Here is a 27,823-nt window from a genome sequence, read left to right as displayed (position 1 = left end):
GGAGAGGGGCGGGGCCGGTGCAGGGTGCTGGCTTCGGAACTCTAGGTCCCAGTGCCCGGCCCACTAACGGCTGCTGCGTGGGAGCAGCGGGGCTCGACGGCGCCGCTGCGGGGCTTCCATGGCCACGCACGGGAAGCTGCGCCGGGAGCGGGGGCCGCAGGCCGAGTATGAGACGCAAGTAAAAGGTGAGAGTGCTCTCTGCTCTTCTGGTCCGGTTCCCTGCTGAGACCCCAAGGCTATGGGGGAGCCCAAAAAGTGCCGCTGCCACAGTCCCAGGCCCCCCTATCATCCTCTAGCGATGGGGGTTGGGTGATGGAGGAGCAGCCGGAGCCCCCTGCCCGCTTCTTTGCACCCCTTTGGCCTCAACCGCCCTGCTGTTCTCCCTTGCTTTCCCCCTTCCCTCCCTCCTTTATCCCTCCGTCACTCCCTTCCTTTGGTCTCACTGCCCTAATTGGTTCTCTTTGCACCTCACCCAAGAAGCCTGAGGAGAGAAGGGGGCCTTTGGGTACACCAAGGTGACCCCCCCCTGAAAGTGGCATTCTAGCCAGAATGAAATCAAACACCTTGACTTTGCTGAGGGGGGCCAGGTAAGGGAGTCTAGGTACCTAGGTGGATGGCTTTGTCCTTAAACCACTTCGGTTCCTGTAGCCCAGTCCCTTTGCCCTCCGTTGGGCGTTGTAGGGGCTCAGAGCCGAAGGCGGTGGTCTCTGGGTGAATCTGGCACAGTGAGCCTTGGCCTGAGAGATTCAAGGAGGCCAGCTTTGCAGCTTTCTGAATAGTAGACCTCTTTGGGTGCTGATAAACACTCTGTACAAATCGCATGCAAATCAGCTTTGCAAATTCTTTGTCGGCAACTCCTGTGGTTTTATTTGGGAGTTTTATTTAGGGCGTGGTGACTGTTACAAAGGGAAGGAGGTAGCATCCAAGCGCCAGCAGTTGGGGGCCTGAAAGTTTCCCAGTGCCTTTTGCGTCATTCTCAGTCGCTCTGTTTGCTGATGGAAGACACTGAAGCTCCGAGGAACGAGGAGCAGTGACTTACTTGCTCATGGTCATAGAGCGCCGTGGCTCCTAGGAGGCAGAATGAAATGACCCTTAAAGGTCCTTCCAACCCAGGGATGCAGGTTCCAATGTAATTACCAGTGCAAGCCTTTTACACCAAAGCATGCCTGAGTCCTCCCCGTGTGAGAGAATCGGTCTGCCAGCCTGGAGCCAGCCCGAGGCAATGGTGTGGGGTGAGCCAGCTCTCCAAGCCTCACCTTCGTCATTTCTCAGGAGACAATGACTCCCATCCTGCTGCCCCCCAAATGTCATGAGGCTGAAGGACTTTGGAAACTCTTCAGCCACCAAATATGGTTCAGTTAATTCACACCGAAAAATTGAGAATTTGAGGAAGGCTGTCTTTAAGATGTTGCTTGCCTACCGTGGCCCCCTCCAAAGATTTTGGCTTCTGTTCCCTGCTCCCCCCCCCCACCCCGCCCGCCGGCGCCGAAAGAAACTTCCTACCATGCTAGAAAACAGGATCATTGGCTTGACACCCTGAATTATGAAAGGTCAGCATAGTCGTGGTTGGGAGGCCGTCTTCTCTTCTGCTTTGCTTGTCAGCAGAAGTGAGACCTGGGCCTTGCTCACAGGAAGTGCTGGTGGGGCCCAAGCATAGCGGACTCCATCCTTCCCTGTGACAGATGTTTTGTATGCATCTCCTTTGCCCCAGGCCCTGGTGATACAGTGCTGAGCAAAAGAGAACCAGTCCTGTCCCTCCTAGAGCTCAGACACATCTGGTAAATAAGGCATCACACAGTTTCCATTACGGTGCTAACCACTATAAAGAGAAAGCTGGTGGTCAAGAAAGGGGGTGGGAAGAGGGCCAGCCCTAGGTTGGGGAGAGGTCAGGGGGTGGTTGTCTGGTGAGTGCATCTGAACTGGGATCTGGGAGGTGGGCAAGACACAGCCTGAAGCACTACCTCCCAAATCTCCTACTTGACACCAGCCAGTGCGCGTGTCTTGGATCCTGACCAAGGTGTGGCTGCCCTGAAGAATAAATGAAACAATTTGGCAGGCTGGTCCATTCAGCACTGTTCAGTTGTCCCCAGGGAGCTGTTGCTGCCCTGGAAAGGTGGGGCGGGTGCCAGAGGAAGGTGTGGTGAGCGGGGAGGTCTCAGACATTTCTTGGAATGAAATGAAATATACTTGTCTTCACAAAATGTTATCGTGATTCCATGAAGACCCTCCTGATTGCAAGAACCTGCTCCACCTGGCCCGTGGAGGTGAGAGTCAGCCACTGGAGCCTGGCCTCAGATAATAGAAGGACACTGCTTGGCTCTGCCCTGGTCTGCATTGGTTTCACTCTCCGGAAGCCCCCGCCCCCTGCCTTCCTGTGCCCCAGGCTTCTGCTTATGTAGTTTGACCCCTCAGTGGGAAACGAGCACCTGTTCAGTAATTCTAATGAAAGTGTGGGGACTGTGGCCCCTGGCCCCGTCATGGAGCCAGTGGTGGATAGGGATGGAGGTGCCAAGGGACTGGTTATGCATGCAGCAACTTCTGGAACAACTGGGATCAGGGAGAGGGACCCAGGGGCTGAGAATAGAAAGGGGGTGTTCTGCAAAGGGAGATCAGAGTCGGAGATGGGGATGCCCAGTGGGCAGAACCCACTGAGGCTACTCCACACTCCATAACCCCTGAGAAGTCACAGGCAGCCCAGAAATCCAAATGGCACTGGTACTGAGCTGTTCACAGTGGAGTCCTCTCAAACAGCCACCCAGGTCCTGCCACTTGACACATCCTTCTGGGCTGGCTCCCTGGTCTGAACCTTTACTGTCTTTTGCCTGGACTGGTGCAGTAGCTGCCAACCCAGCTGGGCGCTTCCCTCTGTCACCTGGCCTCCTCCTGGGCTCCCCATGGCAGCCCCGGGGAGCTGTGGCTGCCCCCTCCCTGGGCTTCGGCCAGGCGTCACCTGGACCCGGGTCCCTGTGCATTTGGCCCCCACTGGCCTCTCTCACTCCCTCGCTTTCCCTGGCGCAGCTGACCCCAGCCACACTGGCTTCAACCACCTTCATTGTCCCTTGGCCTGAACACTCTCCCCCAAGGTGTCCCCACAGTACCTCCATCACGTCCTTCAGTTCTTCCCCAGTGTCACTTGTTCCTGACCACCCTCCCCTAAAATAACCCTTCCCCATCCCCCTGCTCTGATCTGTTCACTGCTGTGTGTGCCCCCAGTCCCATCTCAGTTGTGCAAGGGCAGGCCCTCGGTCAACCCTCTTTGCCGCTGTAGCTCTGTGTCTAGCATGCAATCAGCATTCTGCTGGATAAAGAAATTGGTTAATGCCCCTCCCTAGACACGTGACAGAGATTCATAAGTGGGCAACCTGCTTGTCAGAGCCAAGATGGTGACTTATTTTATTTATTTACTTAATTGGTTTTTTTTTTTAAATATTTTATTTATCTACCTTTAGAGGGGAAGGGAAGGAGAGAGGAAGAGAAACATCAATGTATGGTTGCTTCTTGTGCATCCCCTGCTGGGAACTGGCTCCTGCGGGGAACTGGCCTGCAACCCAGGCATGTGCCCTGACTGGGAATCGAACCGTGATCATGTGGTTTGCAAGCCTGTGCTCAATCCACTGAGCTACACCAGCCAGGGCTACTTAATTGTTTTTTTTTAACTTAATTTAATTTATTTATCTTTAGAGGGGAAGGGAAGGAAAGAGGGAGAAAAATATCATTGTATGGTTGCCTCTTGTGTGTCCCTTGCTGGGAACTGCAACCCAGGCATGTGCCCTGACTGGGACTCGAACCGCGATCCTTTGGTTCTCAGGCTGGCACTCAATCCACTGAGCTACACCAGCCAGGGCTATTTATTTACTTAATTATTTTTTAGAGGGAGAGAGAAAACCACCGATTGGTTGTTCCATTTGTTCATGCATTCACTGGTTGATCCCTGTACATGCCCCAAATACTGGGGATCCAACCCACAGCCCTGGCATATCAGGGTCAATGCTTTAATCAACTGAGCTACCTGGCCAGGGCCCCACAGTGACTTATTTACCCAGGAGCCCCAGTGCCCACCCTGGCACGCCACGGCTGGTAAAAGTGTGTTTGCAGACGTTGCTTAAGCTTGTCATTCAGGCAGTTCTTTGTTTTAGGCCTATGTGGGGAAAGCAGCGTTGCCCAATCAAGCCAATGATAAAGTGTCAAAAGCCATAAGTGTGGGGGCCCTGGGTGTGGCTCTGTCTTCTGGGAGGGGGGGCTCGGGGGTGCCCTTGCGGGGTTATGATCAGGAGTGGGAACTGGGGACCAAAACCAGGCCTGTTTCCTCACTCCCTTCACTTGTCAGATATGATCAGCGCTCCCCGGCCACCGGCCTTCAGTATGGGCCCCCGCCTTTGTCGCGAGTCCACTGCAGGTTTGGCAGAGCCCCGCGACTGCCTTGTCCCCACGCGTCTGTGTTTGCAGGGAGGCTGCTCTGCCTGGAGTCCCGGATACCTGAGGGGCAGGAAGTGGCAGGGGAAGCAATTCAGGGGCTTTCCTGGAACCGGGGAATTATGGGCAGCCTAAGCGAAAGGCGCCTGCTAGGGCAGCTGTATGTTCTCACCATCACAACTGGTTCCACCCCTCCTGGGTCTGCCACACGCCTCACCCACAGGCCTCTCTGCGCAGCTCTCCTCTCACCCTGAAACAGCCTTCCCATCTCTCTTCAACTACTTGGGCCTGGCTGGTTCCCTTTAGCCTCAGCCCAGAAGCCCCTTTCCTCAGAGCTGTTCTGAGCTCAGCTGGACAGTTGAACCGATAACCTCTCCCTGGGAGTCAGACTCCTTCTTCCTCCTTAGCCCCAGCCCTCACCCTCTCAGGGTGGACAGGATGGCCTCCTGCCCAGGCTTGAGCCATGGTTCCCCACAGAGATGCGCTGGCAGCTGAGTGAGCAATTGCGCTGCCTGGAGCTGCAGGGCGAGCTGCGGCGGGAGCTGCTGCAGGAGCTGGCTGAGTTCATGCGGCGCCGGGCGGAGGTGGAGCTGGAGTACTCCCGAGGCCTGGAAAAGCTGGCCGAGCGCTTCTCCAGCAGAGGAGGACGCCTGGGGAGCAGCCGGGAGCACCAAAGCTTCCGGTAGGTTCTTGTTGGCAAGATAGTTGCAGCAGGGCCCAAGTCCTGCTCCCAGTCTGAGTGCCCCTCTGCCCCCAGAAAGGAGCCATCCCTCCTGTCGTCCTTGCACTGCTGGGCTGTGTTGCTGCAGCAGACGAGGCAGCAGAGCCGGGACAGCGCAGCCCTTAGTGAGGTGCTGGCGGGGCCCCTGGCCCAGCGCCTGAGTCACATTGCGGAAGATGTGGGGCGCATAGTCAAGAAGGTAAGGCCCTCACCCTGGGTATAGGAGGTGTGGATGGCCTCAGGATGTATCCAGGGCAGTCTGTGGGTACTCAGTCCAGAGGTGTCAGGGCTGGGAGGGCAGAGGAAGCCAGATGGATATCAGGTGGCAGGGAGGTAGGTGTAGCCTTGAGTGCCAAGCTGAGGTGACTGCAAACAGTGTGTGCTGCATTGAGGTCGTGATTTGGTCACACATCCCCTCTTCCCCAGAGTAAGGATCTGGAGCAGCAGCTGCAGGAGGAGCTCCTGGAGGTGGTGTCAGAGCTTCAGACGGTGAGGATGGGGCAGGGTCCACCCCAGTCAGAGCGAGGCTCTCACATCGCATCTCGCCAAGCCAGGCTCAAGGAGGATTGGGTGTCCAGGACAGACCTGCCTTTCTCCCCGCCCTGAGCACGGGGCTGGGGGGCTGGGTGCTCACATGGGATTGCCTAACTCTCAGGTCTGAGTACCAGGAGGAGGGGGAGGGTTGGCTGTGGCCTTGGCCTACAGCGGGGCTGCCTGGTCTTGGGCCTCTCTGCAGGCCAAGAAGACGTACCAGGTATACCACACAGAGAGCATGAGTGCCGAGGCCAAGCTCCGAGAAGCTGAGAGGCAGGAGGAGAAGCGGGCTGTCCGGAGTGCTGCTGCTGCCCCAGCCGCTACCAGCACCGAAGCAGGGCCCCTCCGCAAGACCTCCGTCAAGAAGGGATCACGGCTGGTGGAGAAGGTGGGCTTAGAGGACGTTGGTCTGTGTGTGAAAGCTATAGTTCCCGGCCTTTGTCCCTGTGAGTCCCTGGCCTGTGCCAGGGCCTGTGGGAAAGTGGTGCATGGAAGGGCAAGGCAGGTCTGCAGAGGACCTGGGCCTCTGGCAGAGCTGCGAGGGGAGGGACTGGGCCTGGGCCTGCTCAGCCCTGCTGGCTCTGGAAGGCTCCCCATGATAGAGTGGTGCACAGAGAGGTCAGGAGGACAGTGACTATCTCCCCTGGGGGCCTTTCTACCCACCCTCCTTGCCTCATACAGTGCTATGAAGTTTCAGGGCCAAGAAGAAATGTAGAATGGGTGATCGGGTGCTATACAGGGATAAAGAGCATTTGAAGTGGGCCCTGAAGAGAGGATGAAGAGGCTGAGGGCGGCAGAAATACCAGGATGTGGAGGTGCCGAGCTGGGAGGAGCTGAGACAGGAGGGTTGTGGGCACAGCAGGGCGGGCTGGGTGAGTGCTTTGGGACTTCTGGCCACACTGTTTGAGGGGCCTGTGGGACTTCAGGTGTAGCTGTCCATACAGAGAGGACAGCGGGGAGACTGTGAGGTCTGACCAAGTCGATGACCCTGGTGTACTTGTGTGATCTTGAGCAGCGTCAGGCCAAGTTCTTGGAGCACAAACTCAAGTGCACGAAGGCGCGCAATGAGTATTTGCTCAGCCTGGCCAGTGTCAACGCTGCCGTCAGCAACTACTACTTGCATGATGTCTTGGACCTCATGGACGTGAGTGCTGGGTGGACAGGCGGGGTGACGGGGGCGGCGTCCAGTGCACCGAGGCTTATCCAAGCTGTGTCCTTGCTTTCTCCTCAGTGCTGTGACACCGGGTTCCACTTGGCCCTGGGGCAGGTGCTCCGGAGTTACACAGCTGCTGAGAGCCGCACCCAAGCCTCCCAAATGCAGGGCCTGGGCAGCCTGGAAGAGGCCGTGGAGGCCCTAGATCCTCCAGGGGACAAGGCCAAGGTGCTGGAGGTGCATGCAGTTGCCTTCTGTCCCCCGCTGCGTTTTGACTACCAGCCCCACGAAGGTGATGAGGTGAGGGTCGCTGCCCCTGCCCCTTAATGCCCCCAGAATTGATGCCAAGGGCTTTGTGTTGTCTGCCCATTAGGTAAGTCAGTGAATTCTTTGCTAAGGAGTCAAAACTCCTGAGTGCAGCTTATTTCTCAGACCCTCAGTCAATGGCTCTGAGGCAAATGAGGTCTCCCACTCACATTTGAAGCAAACAGACTCCTGTAGGTCATTGCAGTTCATCCAGGGAATGAACACCCCCCCACAAGGCAAACACAGCAAAAATGTCAGTGTTGCCCTGGCTGGTGTAGCTCGGTGGATTGAGCGCGGGCCTGCGAACCACACGATCGCGGTTCGATTCCCAGTTAGGGCACATGCCTGGGTTGCAGGCCAGTTCCCAGTTCCTGGCAGGGGATGCACGAGAGGCAACCATACACTGATATTTCTCTCTCTCTCTCCTTCCCTTTCCCTCTAAGATAAATTAATAAAATCTTTTTAAAAAATGTCAGTGTTGACAGTAGGTGGCAGGTGGGCATATAGCTGTTCACGTACCCTTCTTCCGATTGTTCTGTATGTTTCGGATACTTCATAACACAAACTTAGAGGCAAAGAAACCATACAAACAGTAAAATGTAATAAGGCATCTTTTTACTTGGCTCTGAGCTTCCCCCCACCCCCCTTTACCCGTTTATCCTAATGGGCACTGTGCACGGGCTAGGATGTCATGGGCTAGGATGACATGGAGCTTTTCATTATTTTATCTGTATTTTGACCAAAGTAATGGTTTAAAAACTTAGAGGTGACTGAAGGCTTACAATGGCACATCGTTATTCTCCGACTCACCCTGTCTGTTCCCATTCCCACTGGCCAGAAACACCCACTTCCCAGTCTTCTAGCTGCTGACTCTGGAGCTTCCCTCTGTGTATTCAAATCATGCAGCAGGCTGCAGGCTGCTTTTCAGCTCCCCTTAGGTTCTACCAGCTTCCTTCTGTGGAGGGTCCGGGCTCAGGACCCCCCCCCCCCCCCCCCCCCCCCCCCCCCCCCCCCCCCCCCCCCCCCNCCCCCCCCCCCCCCCCCCCGCCCACCACCCGACCACCCCGTAGTACTGCTCATGGCCCTGCCTCCACATCAGGCAATCAACGCACTTCCTCTTTTTTTTTTTTTTAGAGCTCTGCTCTGGAACAGATCTGAAAATGCCTGTATTCTTTCCTTGAAAGTGATTAGTAGTTTAGCCGGATATAGAGTTCAAGGTAGAAAATCAGTTTCCTTTCAGTATTATAGGGGAGAAGTCCAATGCTATTTCATTTCTGAGTTTTTGTACGTGGTGCATAATTGTTCTCCATGAAGCTGGCAGGAGAGTCTCTTTTCCTTTCGTTGTAAAATTTTAGGATGCTATGCTTTGGGGACTCTCCTTCATGATGCTGAGCAAACAGTGGGTCCTGTCAGTCTGGAAAGTTGTGTCCTTAGGTTTTTGCTTGTATTGTTTCTTTGATAATTTTCTCCCTTTAATTGTCTTTTCTTTTAAGAATTCTTATAATTATGGCCCTGGCTGGTGTGGCTCAGTGGACTAAGTGCCAGTCTGTGAACCAAGGGGTTGAGGGTTTGAGTCCTAGTCTAGGGCACATGCCTGGGTTGCAGGCCAGGTCCCCGAGAGGTGGCATGTGAGAGGCAACCACGCACTGATGTTTCTCCTCCTCTCTTTCTCCCTCCCTTCCCCTCTCTAAAAATAAATACATAAATAAATTAAAAAAAAAACAATTCTTATAATTATGGATGGAACTAGAGGGTATTATGCCAAGTGAAATAAGTCAGACCAAGAAAGACAAATATGGCCCTGGCTACAGGCCCTGGCTACACCTGGCTGGTGTAGCTCAGTAGATTGAGCGTGGGATGCCAATAGAAGGGTAACCAGTTCGATTCCCGATCAGGGCACATGCCTGGGCTGTGGGCCGGGTCCACAGTGGAGGCCATGCAAGAGGCAACCACACATTGATGTTCCTCTTCCGTTCTTCCTCCCTTTCCCCTTTCTAAAAATAAATAAATAAAATTTTAAAAAGAAAGATAAATATGATTTCACTTACATATGGAATCTAAAGAACAAAGTAAATGAACAAACAAAACAGAAACAGACTCAGAAACACAGAGAACATACTAATGACTGCCAGGGGGGAGGGGTTTGGGGGCTGGGTGAGAAAGGTGAGGGGATTAAGAGGTACAAGTTGGTTGTTACAAAATAGTCACGGGGATGAAAGTACAGCACAGGGAACATAGCCAGTAAATGTTATAATAACTATGCATGGTGCCAGATGGGCACTTGAATTATCGGGGGGATCCCTTCATAAATTATATAATTGTCTAACTACTATGCTGTACACCTGAAACTAACAAAATAATATTAAATGTCAACGGTAATTGAATGTATAATAAAAAAGATCCCTTGTAATTAAATGTTGGACCTCATGGGTTAATTCTCTAACTTCCTTCTCTTCTCTCTTTCCTATTTCCCATTTCTATGCCTTTTAATTCTGATTTCTTAAAGGTTTCTTCAACTACCTCTACCAGCCCCTTGCTGAAATTTTTTGAAATTTGCTTTTATACTTTTTGTTTCTAAGAGTTCTTCTTTGTTTTCTAAATTCCTGTTATAACCCTTTGTTATTGTTTCACAAATACAATGTTTTCTCAAATCTTTCTGAAATGTTTATTTTTGCTTTCTTGATATTTTCTCTGTTCCTTGCATTTTCTCTGTTTTCTTGCAGTATGTTTTTAAAAATTGACTTGAAGGAGGGAAGGAGGGAGGAGAGAGACAGACAGACAGACACACTGGCTTGTGCATTTATGCATTCCTTGGCTGATTTTTTTAAACAAAATTTTATTTATTTATTTTTGGAGATAGAGGAAGGGAGGGAGAAAGAGAGGGAGAGAAACATCAATGCGTGGTTACCTCTCACAGGGCCCCTGCTGGGGACCTGGCCCACAACCCAGGCGTGTGCCCTGACTAGTAATCAACCCAGCAACCCTTTGGTTTGCAGACTGGCCCTCAGTCCACTGAGCCACACCAGCCAGGGCTCCTTGGTTGATTTTTGTATGTGCCCTGACGAGAGACTGAACCCGCAACGCTGACCTATCGGGATGGCACTATAACCAATTGAACTACCTGGCCGGGTTCTCTTGTAGTATTGTTTAAAAACTTGCTTTGATCTATGTCTTCCAGTTTAGACTTTTCCTTAAATGGCTAGTTTGGCCATCAGTTCATAATTAAGAGGCAGCACAGAGAGGGAATTGGATACATGGTGTGTGTGAGCTGAGCAGGTCAACAGTGCTGTTTCCCACAGGGTGGCTGGGCAGGAACCCAGATCGTTGCTGCGAGTAAGATCCACACCTTGGGGAACCAGGGAAGCGAGTCTCAGGAAAAACTCCACGACGTGGGCTACAATCGGGGTGGGAATTGGGGAGAGGATTGACTCTGGCTTGGATGCTGTCAGGAAGCAAGGGTAACTCTGACTGTGTGTCTTTTTTGTTGTTGTTTGTTTGTCTGTTTTCATTTTACTTTAATTGTTGTTCATGTACAGTTTTGTGTCTTTTACCCCCATCCCAGCCCACCCTCCTGGCCCTCCCCACCTCTCTCCCGTTTCCACCTCCGCTTGTTATTGTCCGTGTGTCCTTTATACTTGTTCCTGCAAACCCTTCCTCTTTTCCCCTGAAATTCCCTCCCTCTCCCCTCTGGTCACTGTCAGCCTGTTCTCAATTTCAGTGTCTTTGACCATATTTTGTTTGTTTGTTTGTTTGTTTTGTTGATTAGGTTCCTGTTCAAGGTGAGATCATGTGGTATTTGTCTTTTACCACCTAGCTTATTTCGCTTAGCATGATGCTTTCCAGTTCCATCCATGTTGTTGCAAAGGGTAGGAGCTCCTTCTTTCTTTCTGCAGCATAAAACTCCATTGTGTAAATGTACCATAGTTTTTGGATCCATTCATTTACTGCTGGGCACCTAGGTTGCTTCCAACACTTGGCTGTTGTAAATTGTGCTGCTATGAATATTGGGGTGCATAGGTTCTTCTGGATTGGTGTTTCAGGGCTCTTAGGATGTCTTAATAAATCTTATCTAGAAAGCAGGGTAAGGGTTTAAGGGAGAGTAAAGCTGTCATTGATGAGGAAGCAGCAGTCATTCATGAGCTGGAACGGGGGCAGGTTTACTTATCTTTGTGGCTTGGCCAATGTGTTTGTGTTTGTCTGTGCCCAGGCATGATTACAAGGTGGTCTTGTTTTAGTCTTCAGCCATCATGGTCACAAAGGGGCCTTGTCTGATACTGATTGTCTCTGACGTTCCTTATGTTCGGTGGCACAGCAGCAAGACCCAGCTGGGACTGCTCCAGATGGCAGCGGCTGCTACACTCTTTCTCATCTGTGGGGAGTTTCGTCTCCTTCTTCAGCTGCGACTAGTGTCCTTAAGTCCAGAATTCCTCCAGTTTATCCTTTCCAAAGAGTAAATCTCTAGCTTTCTGTTAATTTTGTTCATTTGAGGGGGTGATCCTTCTAATGTCAGTTCTTCCTACGGTATAGAAAGACTCTCTTTTTAAAATCAAGATTTACTTACCACCCTGGCTTGTGTGGCTCAGAGGATTGAGTGCTGGCCTGTAAACCAAAGGGTCACTGGTTTGATTCCCAGTCAGGGCACATGCCTGGGGTGCGGGCCAGGTCCCTAGTAGGGGGTGTACAAGAGGCAACCCCACATTGATGTTTCTCTCCCTCTCTCTCTCCCTCCCTTCCCCTCTCTCTAAAATAAATAAATAAAAATCTTTAAAAAAATATTGACCTTTTTTTTAAACTATGAATTTTTTAAAAGATTTTATTTATTTATTTTTAGACAGAGGGAATTGCTTCTCGGCCTTTTGGCTAAGATCAAGCATAGTATCTGTTCTTATCAGTTTAATATTTTTAGATATTTCTAATATCTTTAGAAAGAGAGGGAGAAAACCATCAATGTGTGATTGCTTCTCACGTGCCCACAACTGGGGAACTGGCCCACGACCCAGGCATGTGCCCTGACTGGGAATGGAACCAGCGATCCTTTGGTTCACAGGCTGGTGCTCAATTTACTGAGCCGCACCAGCCAAGGCACAGATTTACCATTTTTAAGCGTACAGTTCAGTGACATTAAGCACATTAACCACAACCACCATCCATCTCCAGAGCTTTTCATCTTCCCAAACTGCAACTGTTCCCATAGACACTAAATCCCGGCATTTCTCCTCCCCCAACCCTAGCACGAACCAGCCTGTTTTCTGTCTCTGAATTTGACTACTCCAGGGATCTCATACGAGTGGAATCTTACACTATTTGTGTGGCTGGTTTATTTCACTGGGCATAATATCTTCAGGGTTCATCCATGTTGAAACATGTATCAGAATTTTGTTCCTTTTTTCAGGTTGAATAACATTCTGTTGCATGGTTGCATGGAGAGACCTTATCTATTCCTCTATCGGTGGACACTTGGGTTGCTTTCACCTTTAATTTTTTTTTATTTGTTCATTTTAAAGTGAGAGAAGAAGGGAGTGGGGAGATAGAGATTTATTGTTCCACTTACTTATGCATTCATTGGTTGATTCTTTTTTTTAAAATACTTTATTTATTTATCTTTAGAGGGGAAGGGGAGGAGAGAAGGAGAGAAATATCAATGTATGGTTGCCTCTTGTGGATCTCCTGCTGGGGACTAGCCTGCAACCCAGGCATGTGCCCTGACTGGGAATCGAACCACGATTCTTCAGTTTGCAGGCCCGTGTTCAATCCAGTGAGCTCCACCAGCCAGGGCTCATTGGTTGATTCTTGTATGTGTCCTTACCAGGGATCGAACCTGCAACCTTGGCATATTGGGAGGATATTCTAACCAGCTGAGCTACTCGGCTAGGGCTGCTTCCATCTTTTGACTACTATAAATACCTCTGCTATGAGCAGAAGTACACAAATATTTCTCTAGAACCTGCTTCCAGTTCTTTTGGGTAGATACTCCAAAGAGCAATTGCCAGATCATGTGACAAGTCTGTGTGTGATGTTTTGAGGAACCATGCTATCATTTCCTAGATAGACTTGTAGCTAGTCCCCTGCACCTAGGAGGCACCCACTGCCTCCACCTTCTGAGCTTTTCTGGGTTCCGCAGCTGTTTTGACTGTCTGGTGTCTGAGCTTTGTTGAGTCAGATACTGCAGTCTCCATCTTCCACAAGTCTATTGACATCTCTTCTGTGCTGTCGTCTCCTCCCCTCTTCCCCGTGTCCCCGTGAGTTCTACCTTCATGTACCCCTTTATGGTGGAGCTTGGAGGAGCAGAGAACAGGGTGTGTTTAGCCTGTTGCGGTTAGGTGAAGCTCTCACTCTGAATTTGAATTTGATGTCAGAGTTTTCTGGGTGTTTACGTGCTCAAGACAGGAATTCTTCTCTTCCTAAAGCTTTCTTCTCCCACCCTGCACGCCGCTAATGGGAATGTATTTCTGTCTGGTTAGAGTAAACCATTTTTCTGCCCTCTGCTCTTCCCAGGCGAGGTGTGGCCAAGCCTTCTATCTTCTGACTCAGATTCCAGCCTTCCAGACCATTAAAACGAATAATTAAGTAGTCACTGCTGTCCCCTCGCCCAGCCCCTGGTATATGTCTCTATAGGTCTGTCTGCTCCTTCTGGACATTTTGCGTAAACAGACTCATACCACATATGGCCTTTTGTGTCTGGCTTCTTTCACTCAAGGGAATGTCTTCAAAGGTCGCCTACGTTGTAGCATGCGCAGGCAGGACTTCATTCATTTTTGTGGCTGAATAGTATTCCATTGTGTGGATGCAGCACACTTGCTTTTCCATTCATCCGCTGCTGGCTGCTTGGGCTGCTGTCACCCTGGGGCTGTTATGAGGTTTCTGCTTGTGCATCTGTGCACAAGCCTGGGTGTGCGTGGTTATACTCCTCTCCCTTGGGGCAGTGCCCTTGCCATTCTCCAGGACCAGGTGTATGAAGCCTCGAGGCCTGGTGGTCCTGTACATCAGGCAGTGGAACTGCACTCGGTTCCCTCGTGCCCCCAGAAACCCTGGTGTCTGCCGCCCAGCCCCACTCCCGCTCCCACGTCTGAGCCCTCAGTTCCTCGGACGCTGCCCTTCGTAGGTGGCTGAGATCCGAGTCGAGGTGGAGCTGCGGGACGAGATTCTACCCAGAGCCCAGAATATCCAGAGCCGCCTAGACCGACAGACAATAGAGACAGAGGAGGTATGAGGGGCTTGGCCTGTCATGGGGGCAGAGATTTGGAGACCGAGTCAGGTGTCCATGGCCACCCCTCCCCTTTTCTTTAGAGTTGGACTTCTTGTCCCTTGCCTGTCCCCAGTTTTTCCTGCCCTGAACTTCCTGCCTTCTCCCCAGGTGAACAAGACGCTGAAGGCTACACTGCAGGCCCTACTGGAGGTGATGGCACTGGAAGATGGGGAAGTGGTCGACTCTTTCCAGGCCAGTCCCTCCACGGAGTCCCTCAAGTCCACCAACTCGGACCCAGGTGCTCGGCAGGCTGGTCGGAGGCGGGGCCAGCAGCAGGAGACTGAGACCTTCTACATCACGGTGGGGAGGGCTGGGCTGGGGGCAGGGGTGGGGTACAGGGGGTGCCCAAAGCTGAGGCTAAAACTTTGGGCTTTGGGGGGCACTTCCCAGAAGCTACAGGAATATCTGAGTGGACGGAGCATCCTTGCCAAGCTGCAGGCCAAGCATGAGAAACTGCAGGAGGCCATTCAGCAAGGTAGGCCCCAGTTCTGGGCCCCTTGGCCCCTTCCACTCCGCCCCAGGGGCCAGGAGCCAGGAGCAGCGCCCACCCTTGGCTCTCCTGCCTTGGAACCCCACCCAGCTCATACTGCCCTCTGACCAGAAAGGAGGTTCGCTGGTGGGACAGAAATAACCCAGCAAAGATCCTGGCCTCTACTGTGCCCTTGGCCCCACTAAGCAGCCTTGGCCTTTAGACCACACGTTTCTCCCTGTGGTGCATTGAGGGCCTCCTGGCCCAAGAGGCACACCAATGTTTTCTGTTCCCCAGGTGACAAGGAGGAGCGGGAGGTGTCGTGGTGAGTTCTTCATGAGGGGCTGGCTTGTTTTGAGGAGCTGGGGTTCTGCAAGGGTCAAGCTGTGATGTCACCACTCCCTTCTCCTTGGGGCCTGGCTCTGCTGCCCATTCCTCTGTAGCCTCCATTTTCCACTTCACCCAGTGGGTTCTGAAATAACTCTCAAACTCCAGGGCCCTGTTTGGGGGGCCCTGGTTGGGCTGGGGGGGGTGGAGCATGCTATTCCCCATGCCCACAACCCTCAGAGCCAGCTTCTGTTCATTACAGGGCCCAGTACACACAGAGAAAATTCCAGAAGAGCCGCCACACCCGCCCCAGCTCCCAGTATAACCAGAAGCTCTTCGGGGGAGACATGGAGAAGTTTATCCAGGTACTTGCTTTGCCCTCCGCTCCAACGAAATGCAGGCCCTCCCCCTGCATTCTCGTCTGTCTTGAGCCCTGGGCCGCCTCTGCAGCCTGGCTGCCTGTGACCCCAGTGTCCTCCATTGCCAACCGCCTTTCCTGGGGGGGCCTCTGCCAGGCCTCCACTGATCGAAGGGAACGTCCTGAACTAGAAACAGGCATCTCCCCGCCAAAGCCTCGGGCAGCATCTATTTTTTGTCATGATGTGATTATGCATGTAAACATTCAAAAGAGTTGACAGACTATTTCAAAGAACCAATTTGAGTTTTGCAATGCTACTTGATTTGAAGTCAACATACAGAATCGGATGCCATTTGCACATGCCAACACTAAATAGCTAGCGAGTAAAGCGTAATGCCCTGCCTAAACCGGCACCGGGGACATCAGAAACCTGGGAGTGGATCTTGCAAGCCACGTACCGGCCCTCGTTGCCAACAACCATAATGCATTGTTAGGAGAAAATAAAAGCAAGCAAGTGACGAGGTGGGACTTGCTGTGTCCAGAGAGAAGTGAACACCCTTTCTGTCCCCAGAGCTCAGGCCAGCCCGTGCCCCTGGTGGTGGAGAGCTGTATCCGCTTCATTAACCTCAACGGTAAGCCTGGCACCCAGTACCTGGCACCCATGTAGAGGGTGTGGGGAGAGGGCTCAGCGCCCACTGGCTCTTTGTCCTCCTGCAGGCCTACAGCATGAGGGCATCTTCCGAGTGTCGGGTGCTCAGCCCCGGATTTCCGAGATACGCGAGGCTTTCGAGAGAGGTGGGGACAGGCAGGGTAGGGCGGCGGTGGGGGTTAACTAGAATGGGTATGATCGGCCTTCTTGTGCCCTGTGTTGTCCTCAGGGGAGGACCCACTGGTGGAAGGCTGCACAGCCCATGACCTGGACTCGGTGGCAGGAGTGCTGAAGCTCTACTTTCGGAGCCTGGATCCCCCACTCTTCTCCTCGGACCTGTTCACAGAGCTTCTGGCTTCTGTTGGTGAGGCGGGGGCCTGAGGTTCGCTGGGTGGGAGGGGCCGATCCCCAGTGGCTGTGTCCACATTCGTGGGCTTTTTTCCTCTTTGGGGTGGTGGCCTTGGCCACAGAGCTGGAGGCCATGGAGGAGCGGGTGGAGCTTGTGAGCCGCCTTCTGGCACAGCTGCCGGGACCGGTGCTGGTGGTCCTGCGTTACCTCTTCACCTTCCTCAACCAGTGAGTGCTTCTCAGGAGGCAGGAGCGGCTGATGTGGGGGTGCCGGGGACACTGGGCAGGGAGTTCCTGCTTGTGACTTGCATGTGTCCCCAGCCTGGCCCAGTATAGTGATGAGAATATGATGGACCCGTACAACCTGGCCGTATGCTTCGGGCCGACGCTGCTGCCCGTGCCCGCTGGGCAGGACCCTGTAGCCTTGCAGACCCGGGTGAACCAGCTGGTGCAGACGCTCATTGTGCAGCCTGCTCGGGTTTTCCCGTCCCTGACCCTGCTGCCAGGCCCTGTCTACGAGAAGTGCATGGCGCCACCTTCTGCCAGCTGCCTGGGGTATGCTCTTTGTGCTGCCCGGAGTGGGGCGGGGCGTCCAGCCAAGGGGAGCCCCACCAACCACCCATCTTCCTCCCTCTGCTCTGGACTTCAGGGACACCCAGGTGGAAGGCCTAGCAGGGGAGAACGAGCCAGAGCTGGAAGCTGGGACCCTGGCCCAGGAAGATGGTGAGGGTCTGGAGAAGAAGGATCCCACCCTGTCCCCACCCTGGATGCCCACTTCACCCTCCCACTGAGACCCTCTCCTCTTCCCAGTCCTGGAGGGCGTTGTGGAGGCCGTGGCCTGCTTTGCCTACACGGGCCGCACAGCCAAGGAGCTGAGCTTCCAGCGTGGGGATGTGCTACGGCTGCATGAGCGGGCCTCCGGCGACTGGTGGTGGGGCGAGTGCGCTGGCACCCGGGGACTCATTCCCCACAAGTACATCACGTTGCCTGGGGGGTAAGTGAATGCCACATGCTTCCGGGAGGCTCTCCACAGCTTTTCTTCAACCCAGGTCTCGGCCCTTCCGCCACCCCAAGTCCTAGCATCTGGAAGCTTTCCGTGTGCCTTTCTGACTCCTTCTGGCTGGCACGGGCACACAAAGCCTGCCTCCCCCCCGCCCAGCACCCTAAACAGGCCGTCTTTCTGACCACAGAGCAGAGAAGCCGTCAGTGGGCCAGGGGCTGCAGGCTGCAGGGGAGCTGGTGAGCAGTCCAGAGGGCCTCCTGGCCATGGAGTTTGTCCATCGGTGAGCGGGGGGTATCCAGCCCAGCAGGAAGACCCGTTCTCATGGCCTCACTTGCCTACTCCCACCTGGACACTGTTGGGGGGTGCCAACCCTGTGCCAAGCAATGAACAGGCTGGAGGGGGCTGGGGCCAGGTTTCAGGCACACAGAGAGGGGCCCACTTAGTAAGGGATGTCAGTGGACGATAGGATGGACCCTCTGGGTCAGCCCCCTGTCTTTTTCCCTTGGGCACACCCTGAAATGGGAGGAGCCACTGCCAGTTCAGTGCAGGGACTTCCCAGGGCCCCTGCCAGGCTCACTGTCTGTGCCCTGCAGGCCAGAGCCATGCACCTCACCTGGGGGCCTTTCTGGGCACAGACGGCACTTCGCGGTCCCAACCTCCCCCGAGCGACTAGTGGAGATGGATAAGGTGAGTGCGGGCCCTGGCTGAGCGGCAGATGGGAGCGTGTTTCCTGGGGGTCTCTGTCTCCCCTTATGAGTCAGATTCTTCCTTCCTAAGGGCTGAGTCTGCCCCTCCTGGCCTCAGACAGGCTGCCGGAGGCTAACCCAAAAAATGACAGGTCAGCAAGGATATAAGTTTAAGGGAAAGGACAGGCCCAGAGGCAGGGGACAGGGTGACATGAAGGCTCATGCGTTTGGGCTTTATGGTTGGTTGAGTGGGAAGTGGTCAGTGGCATGGGCGACGGGCTATTGGGCAGGCTTTAAGGCTGGAATCTGGAACAAGGTTAGGTGACAGATGGTGGCATGGCAGGAGCTTGGTGGGCCAAAGAGGATGAGAAGGACAGATGGAAAGAGGCTGGAGGGGGTGGCTGGCTGGAGAGCTGGGCAGCACAGCGGCTGTTGGGAGGAGAGAGTAGGTGCTGTGTGCAGCCCCAGCAAGGTGCCAGCCTGGGGAGACCCAGTCCCGGCTCTGTCTGATGAGTCCGTGTCGACCCCCCTGATGGGTGCTCGCTGCTCCCGGCCCAGACAGAGGCCCTAGGGACAGTTTGTGATCATGGAGAAAACTGGAGGGCACACTGTGTCCTAGATGTAGCCCAGTGGCCAGGCCTGGGAGCCCAGGGATGGGGCTGAGTTGGACCAGTAGGTGGTAGGATTGAGGCAGCGCAGCCGAGACATTCCAGGGGGAGACATTCCAGGGGAGGCGGGAGGCAGGCGGCAGGCAGGGCCAGGCGAGGCGCAGGTGGCTGCTGACCTGGGAGGTCCTGCATGCTGGTGGCCCCGAGGTCATGTGAGAGGTCTGGGCCAGGGGGAGAGTAGCCATGAGGCTCCCGCATGTCACGGCTGGGTTGAAGGTTGCTGTCCCCAAAGGAGGTTGTGAGAGTCACACCAAAAGTGGCAAGAGGTAAACTGGGCAAGGGAGGAGGGACAGTAACTGCGGGCGCATAGAGAGGAAGGGCCCAGTGACAGGTTGGTAGCAAAGGACTTTGTTTTTGGAGTGGGGAGTTCTGGTGGAGGCTCGGGCACCAGAGGGTAGGAGGGTCTCATGCCCGGGTTAGTTGTCATCACACTGACCGGGCGTGGGGGGGAGGGGGAGTGGCCGGGCGGTGGGGGGTTGGGGGGACGCTCCTACCAGAGGCCCTCCTTCTCTCCACCAGGCTGTGGCACAGACCATGGACTCGGTGTTTAAGGAGCTCTTGGGCAAAGCTGCTGTCCGCCAGGGCCTTGGGCCAGCATCGACAAGTTCTCCCGGCCCCGGGCCCCGCAGCCCAAGGCTTCCAGGCTGCGGCCGCTTCGGCAAGCACAAAGGCTTCTCCCGCAGCCCTGGGACCCCGGCCTCACCCTCAGCGTCCCACCCCCAGGGCCTGGACTCGCCCTTCAAGCCACAGTGAGGTGCTGCTGGCTCCTCGGTAGGCCCCCCACCATAGGAAATCACCGTCAAGACTCTTCACCCTTCCTGGGCCCTTTGCTTCTCCCTGCTCTGTCCAGCAAGTACTGAACACCTTACTCCTCATCCTTTGCAGAGAGAAGGACATGGCTGGCCGAGCAAACCCCTGTCTGCCCCAGCCCTGGCTTAGGTCCTTTTAGGAGGCAGCCAAAGAGGGAGGCTGGGGGCAAGCCCCTCCCTGGCCTTTCTGTGAGGGCCGTTGGGTGGTGTGTGCCCTTGCTCAGGTGAGCATGCCCGTCTGTGCTTCAGCTGAGGACAGGCAGGGCTTGGCGGCCATTCATAAAGACTGACTCCCCCACATGAGCCCGTCCCCTTGTGTTGGTGGATTAGGCAGGTGGGTGCGGGGCCAACCCCCTGGCACTCCTACCGTTTGAGGCCTGATGCCAAGGTGCTCACCAAAGGGGGAAGGTTGAGCAGCTGGAACAGCCTCTGCAGGCGGCAGGGGAGACCTGGTGTAGGGCCGTGTGGGTTGGGGACTTGTACATTTGAAGGCTCGTTCACTTGCATCATGGGTTCCAGAGTCACACATGTGCCTGTGGTGCTGTGTGTATGTGGGGGGGTTCTGAGAAAGTCTTTCCATGCCACCTTCACACCCACTGTTAGCCTGATCCAAGGAAACACACTGGGTGGAAAATGAGCTAACACTTTTATTATTAGGGAGAGAGTGAGAAGGGACGCAGAGGGCAGACACATGAAGAAAGGAAGCTCCCCTGGCCTCGCCCTCTTTCCTTCCTTCTGGGCTCCCCCCACCCCCCACCTCTATCTGGGGGCAGGCACTGCCTAGGGCAAAAGCCAGGGGCCACACACCGTGCTGCTGCAGGCCCTCCTCGTACCTAGTGCCAAGGAGCTGACCTCCCCGGGGCCCTCATATCTGGAGCCAATTCCCAGTTGGCCCTCCCCTCTCTGAACGCTAGGACCAACCCCCTGGCAGGCAGCTGAGCTCTGTGTAGCCTCTGGAAGGAAGGCGCCCCCTGGCTTCTCAGGAGGAAGTGTCCTTGGCCAGGAAGGAGCTGGCGGTGGCACAGGACTCCTCTTGGGGCCCCAGGCTGGGTGGGGTGCGCCGCCAAGTGCAGCAGAGCAGGCTGCGCAGCTCTGAAGAGACACTGCTGCTGAAGGAGGCGTAGATCCAGGGGTTGGTACAGCTGTTGAGGCTGCCCAGCAGCATGAGCAGCACGAAGGGCGGGCCTGTGTAGGTGGAGGAGAGGGGTTGGGGCTGAGGATGCCCAGGCAGGGGTGCGACCCCACGTGGCTGCTAGCGGTTAGTGATCCCACAGCTAGATGTATGTGTGTGGGGGGGGGGGTGGGTAGAGTTGCATATGCATCCAAGCCCCAGCCCTCCCCATAACTCTAGCCACGGCCACACCCACCTTCTAGAGGTGCCTCCGGGTCCCACGCTGCCCACAGATGTACAAGGAAGAAGGGTGCCCAGCATAACACGTAGACAATTACAATCACCAGCGTCATCCTCACGGTCTTGGCCACAGCTGCTGACACAGGGGCTCTCTCGGTGGAACTGCCTGTCCGGGACCCTCCTGGGCGCCTCCCAGCCCCTTCTGCTGGTCCCAGAACCAGGCTGGCATGAATCTCCCGGAAGATGAGCACCTGACAGGCAGCGATGCCCAGGGCAGGTGCTACAAACACCATTAGGGCAATCCAGGTGACATAGGCACGAAGGCCCCAGGGTTCCACAAAGTGACCCCAGCAGTCAAAGACCCCGCTGCCAGCTCCCACCTCACGCTGGGCAAAGATAAACAGCTGTGGCAGACTGAAAAGGAGCGAGAAGGCCCAGGCTGCCAGCACTGGCCGGTTCCAGTGAGCTCCACCTCCATGGCGGTGTGCCAACATGGGGTGGCAAATGGCACGGTGGCGGTCCAATGTCATGGCCAGGATCATGTAGGAGGAAGCATACATGCCCACCATCTGCAGGTACTTGATGGTCCGGCACAGGGCATCAGGCCCTTGGAAGCGGTCGGTGGCATCCCAGGCCAGCTGGGGCAGCACTTGGAACAGAGCCACAGCCAGGTCAGCCAGACACAAGTGGCCGATGAAGACGTGCATAGGTGCCCAGCGGCCATGACGGCCCCGCCGCGCCAGGGCTCCCAACACCAAGCCATTGCTCAGGACCACAGCCACAAAGACTATGGAGAGCAGGGCCACCTCCGCCTGGGCTAGCAGCTGGTTCCGGGTGTCCACAGGCTTCTCCTTGCTGCTGTTGCCAAGTGGGAGAGGTGGAGAGACGGGTCGAAGAAGAGCTGGGCAAGGGTTGGGGGGGTAGAGGGCAAGTTAGGGAGGGTGCTGTGCAGGGCGATGGGAGAACCCAAGGAGGTTCCAACGAGACAGGCAGAGCAAGTGGCCTGGATCTTCTGCTTCCCTTCCACCAGCAGAGCGCACATCATCTCCCCACCTCACATGATACGGAGGGAAGGGCAGCCCCAGCCCCCATGGGCAGCCTTGAGAGAAGGGTGAAAGAGGTGTCTGAAGGAGGGGCTTCCTGGCTTCCTCCAACCCCACACCAGCCAACTCCACAACTCCACTTGGCCCACCTGGCTAATCCCAGCTGGGGGAGGGGTAGGAACCCAGTGGCTAGAACCTTACCAGAGGTGGTGGAAGCCACAAGCATGTTGGGGCTGGGGCGGGTGTCCTGAATACCTGGAGGAGAACAGGGTGTCGAGCTCAACCTTCCATCCAAAGGGCCCGCCCTGCTACCCAGAGTCTGTGGACAGAGGCCCTTAGAAAGGGGCCAGGGTGGTATCGGGGGGGATGGGGGGGTGGGCTCCAGCCTGTGCATGCAGCTGTGTATCAGTGATCGGGCTGGGGTCTGTGTGTGCGCATGTGTGCTCTAGCGATCGAGAGCTGGGTGTACCCCCTCAGCTCAATCAGGGTTGGTGAGGTGTGGCCCCATTGAGCCAGGCGTGGATCTCGGGACCTTGCTATGCCTCCTCCCAAGACTAGGCAGAGGAAGACAGAAAAAGGGGCAATTAAATAGATGGACAGACTGAGCCTAGGACCCAGCTCAGCAGCTCCACGAGACCCAAGGGAAACATCTAGAACCTCCTGCCCTAACAGAGGTCAAGAGACGGGACATGGAAGGGCTGAGGACCGGGCGGGGAGGGCCAGCGTGCCTCCGGGACCCCTGGCAGCCCCTTACCTGGCTGGGCTCCTGGATTCCTGGGAAGCTGGGCAGCAGCAGGCTCGAAGGTGTCCCAGGAGCTCAGATCTGCTCTCCATCGCCTGCCCCGCCCCAACCCAGCCTCTGGGAGTGACCTGCCCAGGAGGGGACTTCCTCCCCCCTCCCCATGCACCTCCCCTGGCCTCCTGCCTGTGGCACCGGGAAGGACTGCTTCCCTTCCTGCCCCCAGCCACTCCCGGGCCTTTTCCCAGGACTCCTTTCCCCTACTCCGTTTCTGAGGGCATTGAGGCTGGTCCTCATCTTGACCCAGCTGTGACCTGGAGGCCAGCTACCCTCCCTCTTCTGTGCTCTGAACTGCCCCCCCCCCCCCCCTGCAAGGGACCGGTTTACTGGAATGTGGGGTCTGGCAGGGTTTTGGGAGATCACTTAGTTCAGGGTCTCCATTATAAGTGGGGAAACTGAGACCAGAGATGGGTGGGGCTGGCTCAGGATCATACACCTTTTTTTTGTGGCAAAGCTTGACTCCTCTTTCCCAAGCCAAGCTCCCTCTGGTCCTCTGGGCAGGGGTAAGGAAAGGGTGAGGGCTCCAGGAATCCCCACCAACACACAGAGGCCCCTCCCCCTCCTCAATGAGGCCCTGCCGGCCGGAGATGAGGGACAGGAAGGGAGGAGGTGGGGTGAGATCCAGCCAGGTCTTAATGTGCCCAGTGAGATCCAGTTTCCTCCCCAAGGCCCAGTGGGAGCCGGGGACCCTCTGCCCATTCTCTCCTCCCCCATCTGAAACTACCTGTCCCAGGAAGAGGAGGCTTCTGAGCTCCTGCGCTCATGCATATTCCAGCTCTTCCTCTCCCCGCCTCAATCCTGTCTCCTCCCTGTCTCTCTCCCTCTTTTCTCCCTCCCTCTTCCTCTCTCTCTCCCTCTCCCCCACCCCCCACACACCCTCACATATGCCCACAAACAGCCATATGCCCACAAAGGCGAACACACAGCATCATAGACAGACATTTCTTCGCCCTGTGTAGGAGCTTCCCTGCCAGGGTCCGTAGGCAGTGACTGTTCTTGCCTCCCTTCCCCTTCTCAGACTCCAGGACTTTTTCCAACCACCAGCCCATTGGTTTCCCCATCCCAGGTCCCAGGTGCCCTCTTTCCACCACCACCACCACCCCCACCCCCTGCCCGCCCTTGCCATAGGCCTTGACCTCCTTAGCCTAGGCTGATGCAGCCCAGCGCAAGGCAGTGGCCCGCACGCTGCCAGAGGCCAGGCTGTGGGCTGAGTTCAGCTCTTTTTTCCTGTTTGTCTGTCTTCTGTGTTGGTCTGCAAGTTTAGAGACCGAAAACAGCCCCACAATGACCAGTCCCAAGTACAACTAAGTCCAAGGCTTCCTCTTCCTAGCCAGAGAGGCTGGCTGTGCCCCAGCCCCTCCTAGCCTTTGACCAGGCAGCAGGGGATGTGAGGGCAGGTGTCTTATACACTCAGCAGCCCCCCACTCTACACACTGCAGCCACACATACAGCAGCACACAGTGCACAGACAGTACCCAGTGCACACACACGCACACCACACACACTGGACTCCCCAACATCACACATGTGCTGGCCTGGAGTGACCTCTGTGGCCTCGGTCCCCAAGAGTCTCCCAGACTTGCAGGAGATATGGGATCTCTCTGGTCCACACCAGGAACTGAGGTGCCTACAGAGGAGCACATGTCCCTGCTTTGCTATTCCCCAGCTGTGCGACCTTGCACAGGCTATGCCCAGCTCTCTCCACCTTAACCTACTCCTCTGTACCCTAGGAATCTAATAATTGAAGGTCAACCCGTGGTCATTGGATGGGCAAAGACCTGGAGCCAGCAGGTGATAAGCCTCCAAAAACATCTGCTCGCACTAATGTAGGGCAGTGGTAGAGGCTGGGCAAGGAAGCTCCTGGGTACTGGTCAGGAAGTGGTACCAGCCTTCCTGGACAATCATTTCCTTATGAGTTTCTCTGCTTGGGGTTGATAGAGGCCATGCAGGCCTAGGTCCCAGTGGAGAGCTGCCACAGGGCGGGGCCCCTGAGCCATGAGGCTAGGCCTGTGACCATCTCTGTTCTGCACACTCCTGGTTTCCTGTTGTTGAGTCTAGGGAAAATTCTTGGGGAAGGCCACCCCCACCCCCCCGCCTGTGGTTTTCTCTGGGCTCCAAGAAGCAAAGGGAGGGGATTGTGTCCACTCCAAGGCCGGAACATAAAGGGAAGCTGTTCAAAGAACCACTCCCCCCGACCCGTCAGCCAGGACCTCTGAGAAACTGAGACCTCCCAAGGCAGAGGGTGTGCCAGAGAGTCTGGTTCTTCTGGGGAGAGCCCAGAAGACTCAGGAACCCACAGTGCATGTGCTGGTGCTGTATGGGCGCTGTGCCAAGTGAGAGGCCAGGCTCAGCTGAGTCCAACTGCCTGTTGCAAAGAGCCGGTCAGAGGTGAGAGGCCCCAGGCAGGCCTCTGCCCCAGCCACCCTACGGGGTACAAGAAAGACGGGGCTTGACAGCAATTTATGTGAAGAAAGACGTACTGGAATATTCAATGTCAGGGCCACATGAGTCAGCGGAGATGGCACTGGGCTGCCCAGAAAGTCCTGTCCCTGGGCCAGCATGAACTGAGAGCAGGGCACCTGTGTGGAGACAGGCAGATGGGTGGGGTCCTGGAGAGGAGAAAGAAGGCAGGATCCATGAGAGGTATTTGAGGCGGTGGCCTAACCGGCCCATGCTCACCCCAGGTAGCACTGGGAAACTCGTTGTGGAAGGCCGGAGAAGGACCTGGCCGTGAGGTTGACCTGTTACCCTCAGTGGGCCTCAGGCCTGGGCAGGACTGAGCAGACACCCTTCTCACGCCCTCAGTCCCCCCAGGGCAGCCCTTCTGCCCCACTTCCCACCATCTCCCTCTAGGATGGCATTTGCAGAAAGAGTTCTGTGGGTGGTCGAGGTGTGGGCCTTTGTCTCCACCAGCCCGGTGTCTGAGCAGAACAGGACAGGGGCCCCCAGGAAGCAGGGGCACTGACTATCCCAGGCATCAGCTGCCAGGCCAGGAGATCAAAGCTGCCAGGATCTCAGATCTGCCTGTTCTGCTGTCTCACTGGCTGGCTATAATCAGAACCTTTTGCTCAACAAACAGCAAGTTCTTCTGGCCTTGCGCTGTGGGCGTGGCGGTGAAAGGACCTGGACCCTGTCAGGAGGAACACAGGGTTTTGTGTGAAAAGATTGAGGGCAAGGCCCAGAAAAAGCACCCAGGAGAGAAATGGGGGACACGGTTAACGCCACCAGGTAGTGGGTATGGAGAGGAAAGGCATTTCTCAGGCCCTGCCTAGATCGTTAAAAAATGTTTGGGAAGAAAGAAGAAGAGGAGCCAGGTAAGGACGTGGAGAAGACGTGATGAAAAACCAGGAGAGCTTGGGTTCATAAGGCTGGGAGGAGAGAGAGGTGCCCCAAAGGAAGGAAGGACACAAGCAAAGCTGCTGACAGGCCATGCCTTGGGAAGGAGACAGGAGCCCCAGCTGGGCATTCCTCCCGACGGGGTGCTCATCACACTTGGTGGACCCTGTGTGGCAGCAAGAAGAATGAATGCACTTACACCAACTGAAGTAATACACAAGCGGCACCGTGAGGAGAGCCGGCTGTCATTCAAACGCCTAGGAGAGGCTTGGATGGAGTGAAAAAGCTTTGGGTCGAAGGATGGAATCAGAGTGGGGAAAGCCTGCACATGTGCATGTGCAAGCATTCACTGGGACGTGCGTGGGCCAACTACAACAGGAAGACGGGGTGTCCACTGATCTGAAGTAAAGTGAATAGTAATTTTCAAAGTTAGACAAAGCCCAATTGCAAGTTGTGGGAGGGAGGAGAGTGATACCTGATGGATCAGGAGTCCTGTGGGCTGGGAGAGGTAGAGTGCCCAGAAGCCTCTGCGGTCACCACTTTCCTGGGCTGGGGAGTGGTGTCTTATTGGTATTTTATTTTGTGTTTTCCTTATGACTGATGATGGTGAGAATCTTTTCACACACTTATTTGTCATTTGTATATATTCATTGGTGAAGTATGTAGTCAAATCGTTTGCCATTTTTAAAATTTATTGTTTTGAGAGAGAGAGAGAGAGATCAATTTGTAATTCCGTTTATTGATATGTTCATTGGTTGCTTCTGGTGCCCTGACCAGAGGTCAAACCTACAACCTTGGCATATTGGGCTGATGCTCTAAACAACCCAGCTAAACCCAGCCAGGGCCTGTCAAATTTTTAAGGTGTTCTCAATTATTGAGTTGTACGATTTTTTTTATTTTCAACGTATTTTGGTTTCAAATCCTTTAACTGATATGTTTGCAAATATTTTCTCCCAGTCTGTGGCTGGCCTATTCATTTTACTAACAGTGTCTTTTAAAAAGCACACATTTTAAATTTTGATGAAGTCTAATTTTAAATGTTTTTTTTCATAGTTTGTGTTTTTTGTGTCCTTTCTAAAAAGTCTAACCCAATATCCTATGATTTGTTCCAAAAGGTTTTATATTTCTAGCTCTTCTATGTAGGTGTGAGATTCATTTTTATTAAATTTTGTGCATGGTATAAGGTAAAGGACTAGGTTCATTCTTTTTAAAAATATATATTTTATTGATTACGCCATTACAGTTGTACTATTTCCCCCTTCATTCCCCTCCACCCTGCACACCCCCTCCCCCACCATTCCCCCCCTTTAGTTTACGACCATGTGTCTCGAGTTCTTTAGATTCTATATTCCTCCTACTATTCTTGCCCTACCCCCTATGTATTTTCTACCTACCATCTATGATACTTATTTTCTGTACCTTCTCCCCCCTTCTCCTCCTCCCACTCCCCTGTTGCTAACCTTCCGTGTGATCTCCATTTCTATGGTTCCACTCCTGATCTAGCTGTCCTCTTAGTTTGCTTTTGTTTTAGTTGTGGTTGTTAATAACTGTGAGTTTGCTGTCCTTTCACTGTTCATATTTTTTATATCCTTTTTCTTTTTTAA

General features: G+C 54.6%; 2 protein-coding genes, 1 long non-coding RNA gene and 1 pseudogene across 7 annotated transcripts; 3 read left to right on the top strand and 1 right to left on the bottom strand.

Annotated features, from left to right (window-relative positions):
- Window positions 1-42: 42 nt before the first annotated feature.
- ARHGAP4 (Rho GTPase activating protein 4) lies at window positions 43-20,216 on the top strand. 2 transcript variants are annotated; one of them, XM_037056937.1, is made up of 22 exons: window positions 43-185; window positions 4,891-5,095; window positions 5,171-5,333; window positions 5,561-5,623; window positions 5,871-6,056; window positions 6,684-6,812; window positions 6,900-7,121; window positions 14,230-14,331; window positions 14,482-14,673; window positions 14,764-14,848; window positions 15,140-15,167; window positions 15,432-15,534; window positions 16,099-16,159; window positions 16,245-16,322; window positions 16,406-16,540; window positions 16,647-16,752; window positions 16,846-17,079; window positions 17,174-17,247; window positions 17,335-17,518; window positions 17,715-17,807; window positions 18,121-18,214; window positions 19,401-20,216. In XM_037056937.1, the coding sequence occupies exons 1-22, from the start codon at window positions 119-121 to the stop codon at window positions 19,632-19,634; spliced, it is 2,838 nt and encodes a 945-aa protein (XP_036912832.1). In that variant the 5' UTR covers window positions 43-118; the 3' UTR covers window positions 19,635-20,216. The 2 variants fall into 2 exon arrangements, with proteins under 2 accessions (XP_036912832.1, XP_036912831.1); XM_037056936.1 differs by having other exon boundaries at window positions 17,174-17,253.
- LOC118994300 (uncharacterized) lies at window positions 7,136-7,737 on the top strand. Its single transcript, XR_005068023.1, has 2 exons — window positions 7,136-7,384; window positions 7,604-7,737. It is a non-coding gene; the product is annotated as an uncharacterized LOC118994300 (long non-coding RNA).
- Window positions 11,968-12,073, top strand: LOC118994328 (uncharacterized; annotated as a pseudogene).
- Window positions 20,217-20,436: 220 nt separating the features above from the next.
- On the bottom strand, window positions 20,437-22,911 carry AVPR2 (arginine vasopressin receptor 2). Of its 4 annotated transcripts, none has more exons than XM_037056905.1 (4): window positions 22,839-22,911; window positions 22,286-22,339; window positions 21,058-21,942; window positions 20,437-20,799 (listed from the first exon to the last, which is right to left on the bottom strand). In XM_037056905.1, the coding sequence occupies exons 2-4, from the start codon at window positions 22,308-22,310 to the stop codon at window positions 20,471-20,473; spliced, it is 1,239 nt and encodes a 412-aa protein (XP_036912800.1). In that variant the 5' UTR covers window positions 22,311-22,339; window positions 22,839-22,911; the 3' UTR covers window positions 20,437-20,470. The 4 variants fall into 4 exon arrangements, with proteins under 4 accessions (XP_036912800.1, XP_036912801.1, XP_036912802.1 ...); XM_037056906.1 differs by having other exon boundaries at window positions 20,437-20,796; XM_037056907.1 differs by lacking the exon at window positions 22,839-22,911 and having other exon boundaries at window positions 20,571-20,875; window positions 22,286-22,325.
- Between the last annotated feature and the right edge of the window lie 4,912 nt (window positions 22,912-27,823).

This window comes from Sturnira hondurensis, unplaced genomic scaffold, assembly GCF_014824575.4.
Source record: "Sturnira hondurensis isolate 20B ecotype Veracruz unplaced genomic scaffold, ASM1482457v3 Scaffold0009229, whole genome shotgun sequence".
In the NCBI taxonomy this organism is placed as follows: Eukaryota; Metazoa; Chordata; class Mammalia; order Chiroptera; family Phyllostomidae; genus Sturnira; species Sturnira hondurensis.
The sequence above is the reverse complement of the archived record's forward strand: the minus strand, read 5'-3'. Positions and strand labels throughout refer to the sequence as shown.